Source organism: Arachis ipaensis, chromosome B6, assembly GCF_059453495.1.
Source record: "Arachis ipaensis isolate K30076 ecotype BB chromosome B6, ASM5945349v1, whole genome shotgun sequence".
NCBI classification, from domain to species: domain Eukaryota; kingdom Viridiplantae; phylum Streptophyta; class Magnoliopsida; order Fabales; family Fabaceae; genus Arachis; species Arachis ipaensis.
The window spans coordinates 118,134-128,865 of record NC_142441.1 but is presented as its reverse complement, the minus strand read 5'-3'; the positions used below and the strand labels follow the sequence as shown (position 1 = coordinate 128,865).

The 10,732-nt window shown below is 39.5% G+C and overlaps 1 protein-coding gene across 4 annotated transcripts; it reads right to left on the bottom strand.

The window, feature by feature from the left end:
* Positions 1-953: 953 nt before the first annotated feature.
* On the bottom strand, positions 954-6,038 carry LOC107645346 (mRNA cap guanine-N(7) methyltransferase 1). 4 transcript variants are annotated; one of them, XM_016349354.3, is made up of 14 exons: positions 5,719-6,038; positions 5,438-5,612; positions 5,010-5,149; positions 4,845-4,913; positions 4,679-4,750; positions 3,974-4,075; positions 3,288-3,344; positions 2,764-2,902; positions 2,114-2,178; positions 1,970-2,020; positions 1,822-1,884; positions 1,542-1,665; positions 1,370-1,431; positions 954-1,294 (listed from the first exon to the last, which is right to left on the bottom strand). In XM_016349354.3, exons 2-14 carry the CDS (start codon positions 5,604-5,606, stop codon positions 1,199-1,201), a joined length of 1,209 nt encoding a protein of 402 aa, XP_016204840.1. In that variant the 5' UTR covers positions 5,607-5,612; positions 5,719-6,038; the 3' UTR covers positions 954-1,198. The 4 variants fall into 4 exon arrangements, with proteins under 4 accessions (XP_016204840.1, XP_088348062.1, XP_088348063.1 ...); XM_088491936.1 differs by having other exon boundaries at positions 1,822-1,836; positions 5,719-6,015; XM_088491937.1 differs by having other exon boundaries at positions 5,010-5,138; positions 5,719-6,005.
* Positions 6,039-10,732: the final 4,694 nt, after the last annotated feature.

Below are 10,732 nucleotides of genomic sequence, written 5' to 3'. Positions count from 1 at the left end.
TGCTGTACTTTAAAAAAGAAAGGGTTCAAATACTACCTTCATTTGAGGGAGGTCTATCGCTATCACCATGAAATAAAATATATGAGGTCTATCAATATTATTAGGTGTTTTGATCTTCACCAAATAAATAAATAAATTGTTTAGATTGTTCATGGCAAGTCTATCGTGATCACCATGAAATATATAGAGTATAGACCATGTGTATCTAGACAAGTCCCATTCAATTTTTAATGAACTAAAAGGGTGGAAGCGAAACTTATTTTGAAATGAAATGAAGGGAGGATTAGCTAACACCATACCATATATGAGTGTTTATTATTGTATTTCAACATGTTTATTAGTACATTTCAATTTCAATTTCAATTTCTTCTCATTTTTTTTTCTCCATTTTTCCTTTCTTCTCAGCAACATTAGACCAATCCAGTAATAAGGATGGAGATCTGAAAAGATTTGTTTTAAGTTTGTGAAATTTGTACAATATGCTAATATTACATCTATTTCCTTTTCCTAGTAGTGATATTACATCTAATTAAATTTTATATTTTATAAAATGGAATGCAAAATATATATGTACAATCAACATAGGATTAATAAATCAAGAATTGTGAATGATAAGATCTAACTTAGGAAAAAAATGGTTAAACAATTTAATTTGTTGTCAATGATTTTACTCAGTTCCTCCCGAGTTTTACTTGTCTAACCAGTTAAAAATTTCACTTATTATTGCCCTTTTAAAACAGATACACGAGCACAAAATGTAATTACCGAAATCAATTAATCCATTTAAGGAAAAGATCAGGAACCTTTTTTTTTTAAATAACAATCAGACAATATTTTTCTTCTCTTAGAATTTTCTTTTCTTTCTCTACAACCCAGATCCTTAATCTTTATTAGTTCTCTATTTTGTTGGCTGATTAACCGGGGGGGAATGATTCCCTAGGAAAACCAGTGAATTTGTTAAAGTTAAGCTCTCTTACAGAATGTATTAAAGATACTGAGGCCAATGAAGTTGATCGAATTATTTATAGTGGACCTACAAAATACATCTATTTGACTATTTCATTTAACATAAAAATCTGCCGAAGCTCAAGATTGTGAGATCAAACCAGCAGTAGTTAACACGGGAAACACAGGCAGGCAGCTCCAAGTCCTGTGCTGTTTGATTGTATTCAATAATCCAGCCGGTGTTCTGATATTGCTAATGACTGCTAATGTACATTATGTCTTGCTCTGAGATATGCATCAGTCCCCGCTTTCTTTGGCCACTAACTTGGGTTCTTTCTGGTTGGTCTCGCTGTGACCATTTTTACAATAAGTTGACAATGGCGTCATTATCAATAATAACAAACACAATAACTTAGTCACTGACCTTTCTCAACACAAACGACATGTATAAATAAGCAGCTTCCCATTCATCGGCTGATAGTGTACCTGACATGGAAACAAAACATATTCTCTATTGTCAGCAGCACACTGAAAATTTATGTCCAATGATTATCATTGGAACTAATAAAACAAACAGCACTGGCACAAAGCCTTACTCTTGTCTTGGTTGCCATCACCCAATGCACCAAGTCTTTGCATGAGCTCCACAAATTCAGGTTTTTTCAGATACTCATGCACAAATTCATGAGAGTTCTTTGCAAAAATGAGCTCAAAATCATACTGTGAACAATAAATTTAAATTAGCATCCTTAGTAGCATGAACTCTTATAATCCAATGCTTACTCCTAAGAAACTAGAAATATTCATTTTCATTGGTCAGGACTGCAATGGGGTGCATGGTTCTCCTTTACATTTAAGCTTTTTTGGCAGTGGTACCTCTTCAGCTAATGACTTGAATACATGAAAGGGGACAATCCATTCAGGACAATCAACAGCATCCTGCAAGACTTAGAATCAGTCTTGGGTTATCAGAAAACATCTATTTGATACAAAAGTAAAGGAGCAGACTTAAGAGAAATGATACCTCTAAATGGAAGGTATATTTTATTCCAAAGGGGCTGGAAGATTTGAATTTCTGTATCACACAGGAGCAGTCCAGGTTTGAAGTAAAATTCACAAAACCATTTTTAGGAAATAATGAAGTTGTAGAATAAAGAAGCTAAATTACCTTGTCAGAAAATACTTCATCAAAACGCACCCAATATACACTATTACCAAAAGCCAGACCTTCAGCTATATATAAACAGTTAAATGTTGAACAGAACAACAATTTTATTAAAAAGTTAATGCTAATGCAAAAGAGATAACAACACTTCAAATCAAAGTTATTGTGATGCCCATATTAATTCAAACTATTTTATTCATCAGTTGAACTTGGAAAATTATGACAATATCAAAGGGAATCCAGGATAACAATCAACACAAAAATGTGGAGCATAATGCTATTTGGGAACAGCTCATTAAAATTTTTGTAGATAGCAAAGGAATATGATAGTGCTTCACTAATGCACTAATTTAGAAAAATAGCCCCCTGTTTTCCTTCAGACATTTCACCAAACAAAGATCAGATCCCTACATGTACTCTAGTTCTGAATAAAACCTTTTCCTCAAACATATAAGGAAGCCTATGTGAACTATAAGACTTAATTGGGAACGTTAATCAATGTCCATCAAACTTATCTATTTCTAACACAACACACACCCCAAAAACTTATTTCAATTGCCAGTTGATTTCATGGATTAATCAATGCCACAGGAATTTATGAACAACCAAATTGATTTAGAATAATAATAACAAAGATTATAAGTGCCAAAAACCTTCTCTAAGCTTTTTGATTATCACATTGGCATCCGGCATAGTTCCAATGAAAATGCCTCCTGGGCGAAGTAAAGCTGACACATTAGCCAATGCTTGTCGGGCACGTGCCTCTGTAGACCATGAATAATGCAATGCAAACTACAGATTCATAAATTTTTTCAGATTAGACACCAACATACACTTTAATATGGAAAGAAGCTGGGTCGTGCAATATTTTATTTTTTTCACAGATGCATATTTACATCAAATACTGCTATCCTAACTTCTTATATTTGTTACTAATTATTTCATAAAATTGCTGTATTTATGTACAATCCGATGTAGTATTCAATATGCATACTTGCTTTCGTGCAACATATGAACAAATTGTATAATATGTATGAACGAATCAGGTAGGTGGGCGGGACGGCGTCTGTAAACAAGTCAATATTATGCATAAGAGCAAAAGTAGCTAGTTACAAAGAGAAGCCACTTCAACAGATATATTGATGGAGTGCTTATTTCTCAAAGGTGCATCATTCACCTGGCAACTGCAAATATCAAAAGGAGCATCATCTACAAGAACTTTGTCCAACTGAACCTGAAATAAGATGACATAAGCAATGAAAACTAATTCAGCTTTCAGAAAAAATTAATAAATAAAATATGAAAAGGGACCCAAATTGATATGAAAGGCAATGATCATAATATTAGTTTCTATACGATAAAATTAACCTAAAAAGATTTTACTTAACATGATCAGAACCATTCTGTGATGTTCTTGTTCATCTGAAGAAATGTGATGACACATAAGTTTAAAGAATGAAACAGCTTGAACAAGAAGAAGTAGCTGTATTTAACTTAAGGATTTGATAGCATATGTTTTATGCCAGAAGAAAGCAACAAAAAGAGAGAATGTAAAAGTCACTTGATGGAGACATATATATTAAATAAGTGTCAATCTTCTGTTTCAACTTTTCTTAATGATCAATATGAATTGGTGTTTGAGGGGAAATAGAAAAGGTTGTGAATCTGATATTCGCCATTATCATTCTATTATTTCCGACTCACGCCTTGAGTTTGGGTTTCTCCCATTTTGCTGGGGAACAAAGCATTGACATCTGTAAGATTAAATACCTCCGAAATTTGAATTGCCCTTCAAAACATTAGTAGGTTAAAATCTTATTTTTGGGATGTTATTAAAAACATTAGTAGGCTAAAATCCATCACCTCATAACAATCTCCACATATCAGGCGAGCAGGAAACGAAAACTTTTTACGTCGCTGATGATGGTCAGCATCACCATTGTAACGTGTGCGACAGTCTTTGATCTGGACAGATTGGTGAATTCAATGAGCTGACAGTGATGACTACAAACAAACGACAGTTGGAATAACTTGACACATAAGGCATACAATGTTTCACAATGAGTCCGAGAACAAGAAGGACTTGAGCTATTAAATATAGCTCATCACCTGGAATGGAAGGAAATATAAAACTGCAATGACAATTTCACTACTACTAGCAAAGATATGAAACTGCTATCAGTTTATAGTTAAAAATATAAAAAGTGAAGCTTGACTTGTAACTAGAACAAATAAGTGACCAAATGTAAAGAAAAATTTTACGGTCTAAGTTTAATGCCACACAAGCACATAACATGCCGAAAGCAAAACTCTCTAAATGCACTTGTGTCGAAATTCAAATCATGATGGGGATATGTGTACTCAAAAATAAGACTTAACATTATTTTGCAGAAAATAAAGACCACTTATCAACAAGAGGGACCACTTATCAACAAGAGATGTGTATGCATAACAACTATCCAGAGCTTATTTCAATAATAGTGTTCAAAAAGGACTTATTACCACGTATCAGTATAATTTAATCGGAAATGATAACGCAAACCAAAGCAGAAAATTTTGAACACTTACTGAGCCTTCAGCAATATCGATACCAACATAATATCCAATTTTGGCCTTGTCCCATTTGATAAGATCCCCACCCTGGTAAACATGTATGAAATGGGGGGAAAATGCTCAGCTAAAAACCTGGGAATAACTTCTACTATAATAAGCAGCAGCCAAAAACCACTGACACCTTGCCACAGGCGAGGTCAAGGACTGCATCTCCTTGATGAGCATAAAGCTGAACTAAGACACTCTTAATCTGTTCAACAACAAAATTACCCAGATAATAATAAAAAGAATCATATAATATTCTTACTGTAACAAACTATTCATTATTGCAAAATGCAACATATACCCAATTGTTGAGTTTCTTCAAATGAATTATAGGACTAGCCTCCCGTTCTTCTAGAGTCTGGTTGGATCTAGCGCTGTAATGATCAGCTACTTTCTGAGCAAAAATCTTTGTGGTTTCATCCTCCAGAAACTGTGCATCACCTAAATAGAAAGCCAAAAAGTGAAAATGAAATAAGCACAAGAACAGTAAGTTTTCTACAAGAAAAATAGGTATGCTCCGTTATACATACCAATGAACTTTCCACAACAAAACGCTAGAAAGCAACAAAATGAAGAATGCAGTCAGTATTCTTAAACATTCTACTGCGATATTCACAAAGCTCGAAAGAAAGCAAAACAATGCGAACAAATGAAGAACAAAGGTCAACTGCTGATTACTTGCTATCATCATTCAATTGGAGTGCTAAAGGTCAATTGCTGATTACTTACACTCACTATTTGATGCTTCCTCTTTCCCAGCGGGGATTTCAGTCATAGAGCCACTTGGCCATGAAAACTTGCGCTTTTTAGACATCTGGGATGCATAGTGCTCTTCTTGCTCATACACTGTATCTGCGATTCTAATTGACCTTGAAGCTTTGCCTTTTTTGCTTGCCATAACACTCTGCACCCAAAAAAAAATGCTACAAAATTCATACTAATAATTCATATACCGTGTTCAACTAAATACAATGAAACAAAACCAACGGAGAAAGAAGAGAATCGAAGACCAAGATCAGCGAGTGACGGTGGGGGGCGCTGAATTCGCAGAGGCAGATCGAGCGGCGGCGGCGGCGTCCCCTTAGCTACTCACAAACGCGAACGCAGACGACGCTCGGCGACGTTTATGTTGACCATGAGAGGTTGTGGAGACTAGTGGTGGGGGTGGCGGTGGCGGTTTTGCCTTGCGCTGTTGCACAGTCACAGCGAAAAGAGCATGGGCTGAGATGCCCAAGTTTCAGGCTCGGCAATCCCGGAAAAAAGAAAGAAAAAGGTCTGTGGTTTTTTTCACTTATATATTTTAAATTACTAATAGAATTGTTTAAATTATAATTAATAATTTATTCATACCCTATTTCAACACTATGGTCCAGATTCAAATAAGTCAAAAAGGCTCAGTCCAAAGATAGGCCTTCACTACCTACCCGACCTCATCTAAAGAAGTTGGGCTCGACATAGGCTCTGCCTCAAAAAAGTCAGGTTCGATATGAGCTGGCAGATAACACTTATTTAAATAAGTAACTGCCCATAAAATCTCTCAATCCACTTCCAGGAGCTATATCCCAACAACCCTAAGATAAAGGGACGGTTATCCACCTTCAGAAGTGGAACTACTCCAACGGTGGTTATTGCATCACCGCTATAAATACACTGACACCCCTTAGGTATCTCTAAGTTCCAATACACTCTAAACCTGCTTAACCCTTTGCTAACTTAGGCATCGGAGTGTCTTTGCAGGTACCACCCCACATTCTGCAAACACTTAACTTGGACGGCGGCTCCCGAACACGAACAAGTCGGAGTCCACCTTCCCTTGACGCTTGGGCCAATCATTAAAGCTCAATCCATCTATCTCAAGTTACCTACGTAACATTAGCGCCGTTGTCGGGGACCTGGGAGATTAACCCATGATGGTGGACGACCTAGACGAGGACGCAAACACTGTGTCCGAATCTGAGCTAGAAAACCAAGACACTGGTAATAATGACACAGCCATAGTCACTCTTCAAGGAGCGACTAACCAGCATAGAGAAGGCTCCTCAGGGGTGAAAGACCCAAAGTGAATCCTATCTAAGGTGCAAGAATCAGGAAAAGAAGGACAGCCCATGCGGCCGATCTCATGGGATTGTTCCACGGCCACCAAGGACGGCTGGAGCAGCTAGAACAAGAACTAGAGCGACAGCGAAAAGCATAAAAAAACCTGAGGAGAGAAGTCGAGCGACGAAAAGAGCTCGAAGAAAAGCTCTTAAGATTAGAATCCAATCTCCGAGGTAAGAGCTCTCGCAGTGATCGTAAAGATTCTCCCTTGGGGGGAGAAGACCTGTTCAGCGAAGACATAATAAGGGCAAAAGTTCCAAGGAGCTTCAAAAGCCCAGACATGGACCAATATGACGGGACCACCGATCCAAAGCATCACCTGAGCAATTTTAAAAGTAGGATGTACCTAACCGACGCCTCTGATGTTACTCGCTGCAAAGCCTTTTCAACAACTCTGACAAAAGTAGCGATGAAGTGGTTCGATAGCCTCCCCCCAAGGTCAGTCTGCAGTTTCGACGACCTCTCGCATAAGTTCCTTATGCAATTCTCAATCCAAAAAGCTAAAGTGAAGCACGTGCCGAGTCTCATGAGAGTAAAACAGGAGGTCGGAGAACCTTTGAGGAACTACATGGAAAGGTTCAACAAAGCGTGCCTAAAAATTCAAGACCTGTCCACAGAGACAGTGATTATGGGCCTAGTAAATGGACTCTGAGAAGGCCCCTTCTCGCAGTCCATCTCGAAAAGGCACCCGACTTCTTTGAGTGATATACAGGAAAGAGCTGAGAAGTACATCAATATGGAAGAGAATGCCTGGCTACGAGAACCAAGCTGGCAACCTGGGCAACCTCACCTGACAAGGGAGAAGGAGAGGAGTCCAAGAAAAGAGAAGAAGTCGGGCCAGAAAGGCCCAGAATATATCACTCTTATACTCCTCTACGAGTTTTCCTAGTCGACATCTATAGAAAAATTTGTCATACTGAAAGGCTACCTCCCTCTCGGCCCATCAAGAACAAGAAAGGGAAAAGTCGTGGCGAGTATTGTGAGTACCATAAGCTATATGGTCACTCAACAAATGATTGTTACGACCTGAAGAATGTGATAGAAAAGCTTGCCAGGGAAGGTCGGCTTGACAAATATCTCATGGAAAGGTCGGACCATCATGGCAAGAGGAAGCGAGATGAGGAGGATCGAAGAAACCCACCACCACAGATCCCGGAAAGACACATACGCATGATCTCAGGGGGGTTTGCTGGAGGAGGCCTCACAAAGTCATCTCGCAAGAGGCATCTAAAGTTGATGTGGGCTCAGCTTATAACGCTTTAATAGGCAGAACAACCCTAAATCGGTTTGGGGCAGTGGTATCTACCTCCCATCTTTGCATGAAGTTCCCAACAGTCGAGGGAATTGCAACCATCAGGAGAGATAAAAAACTGGCAAGAAAGTGCTACAATGAAAGCCTAAACCTGAGAGAAAAAGGCAAGGAGGTTCACACCATTGAGCTCAGAGGAATTCGAGCTAAAGAAGAGTTACGACCACAGCTCGGAGAAAAGACTGAAGAGGTACATATCGGGAAGGAATAAGGAAAGAATACCAACATAGGAGCCAACTTGAAAGAAGACTTGAAGCAGAAGCTTACAAGGCTCCTACAAGAAAATTCCGACCTCTTCGCCTGGAAAGCCTCCGACATGTCCGAGATAGATTCCGAGCTCATGTCGTACAAACTATCGATATACCCTGGATCACGACCTGTTCAGTAGAGAAGATGAAAGCTTGGACCTGAATGGGCTCAAGTGGTGGAAGAACAAATACAAGCCCTCCTAGAAGCGACTTCATCAGAGAGGTCAAATATCCGGCTTGGCTGGCAAACGTGGTGCTAGTCAAGAAACAGAACGACAAGTGGAGGATGTGCGTCGACTACACCGACTTGAACAAGGCGTGTCCAAAAGACCCATATCCACTTCCAAACATTGATACCCTAGTAGATTCTAGCTCGGGATATCAATACTTGTCGTTCATGGATGCATACTCGGGATATAACCAAATTCCGATGTACAAGCCGGATCAAGAAAAAATGTCTTTCATCACGCCTAGAGCGAATTATTGCTATGTGGTTATGCCTTTTGGGTTAGAAAATGCAGGAGCCACATATTAAAGGCTGATGAACAAGGTGTTTGCACCTCACCTTGGGAATCTAATGGAAGTATATGTAGATGATATGTTAGTAAAAACCAAGGATGAGGCCAACCTCTTGACTGACCTCTCGCAAGTATTCAACACCATAAGGACGCACAGGATGAGATTGAATCCCACAAAGTGCACCTTCGCGGTGGAGGCTAGAAAATTTTTGGGGTTTATGCTAACACAAAGGGGGATTGAAGCCAACCCCGATAAGTGTAGAGCTGTCCTATAAATGAAAAGCCCGACTTGTTTAAAGGAGATCCAGCAGTTAAATGGCCGACTGCAGCTCTCTCCAGGTTCTTGGTAGGATCATCATTAAGATCCCTACCACTCTTCTCTCTATTAAGAAAAGGATGCCAGTTCGAATGGACTCTAGAATACGAATAAGCTTTCCAGGAGTTCAAAAGGTTTTTAAGCCAACCTCCAATTCTGACCCGACCTAAGGTAGAGGAATAACTCATCCTGTATTTGTCCTTAGCCGACAAAGCTGTAGCATCAGCTTTAATACGGGAAGACGAGGTCAGGCAGCATCCTGTGTACTTCACCAGCAAGGTTCTAAAGGCCCCAAGTTGAGGTATCAAAAACTTGAGAAGTTTGCGCATGCCTTAATCATGGCCTCTCGAAGGTCTTATTTTCAAGCTCACACAATAAGAGTTCGAACGAACCAGCCCATGAAGCAAATACTTAAAAAAAAAAACAGACATTGCGGGCAGAATGGTTCAATGGGCTATAGAGCTATCTGAGTTTGACCTCAAGTTTGAAACTTGGACAGCAATTAAAGCCCAAGGCCTTACCAACTTCGTAGCAGAATATACAGGAGATCGAGAGGAAGCCTCCACAGCGTGGGAGCTATACGTGGATGGCTCCTCCAATAAAGTTGGAAGCGGTGCAGGCATAATACTAGTCAACCAAGAGGGAACTCAAATAGAAGTCTCCCTCAAATTTGAATTTCCGGCTGCTAACAATCAGGCAGAATATGAAGCCTTGATTGCCGGGTTGAAGCTAGCATAAGAAGTCGGTGCAGCCAAAGTAGTGGTTTTCAGCGACTCTCAGGTATGACCTCCCAAATCAATGGAGAATACCAGGCTAAAGACCCTAATATGAAGAGGTACTTAGACAAAACTTTGGAATATCTTAGGCAGTTCTCAGAGACCGAGGTTAAACACATAACTCGGGACCTAAATAGCAGAGCAGACGCCCTCTCCAAGTTAGCAAGTACCAAATCAGGAGGGAATAAGAAGCCTGATTCAAGAAACTCTCCAAGAACCCTCTGTCATAAAAACAGATGCTAAGCAAGATGTCCGTGAAGTATCTGGATTGGACCTCAGATGGATGAACACACTAATCGAATACATAAAATTCGACATCCTACCCAAAGAGGAAAAAGAGGCCAAGAAAATCCGGAGGGAAGCATAGAACTACACCTTGGTAAAGGATATCCTCTATAAAAGAGGAATATCCACACCATTGTTGAAGTGTGTCCCGACCTCAAGGACAACAGAGATCTTAGAGGAAATACACAATGGTATCTGCGAAAACCGTCTCGGAGCAAGGTCTTTGGTCAGGAAAGTCATCCGAACAGGGTTCTATTGGCTGACTTTGCAGAAAAATGCCACCGAATTCGTAAAGAAGTGTCAGCCATGCCAAATGCATGCCAACTTCCATGTCACTCTCCCCGAGGAACTCATTAGCATAACTTCTCCATGGCCTTTTGCAAAATGGGGATTAGACCTACTAGGGCCCTTCTCCCAAGCGCTTAGATAAGTGAAGCATCTAATAGTGGGAGTGGACTACTTTATGAAATGGATC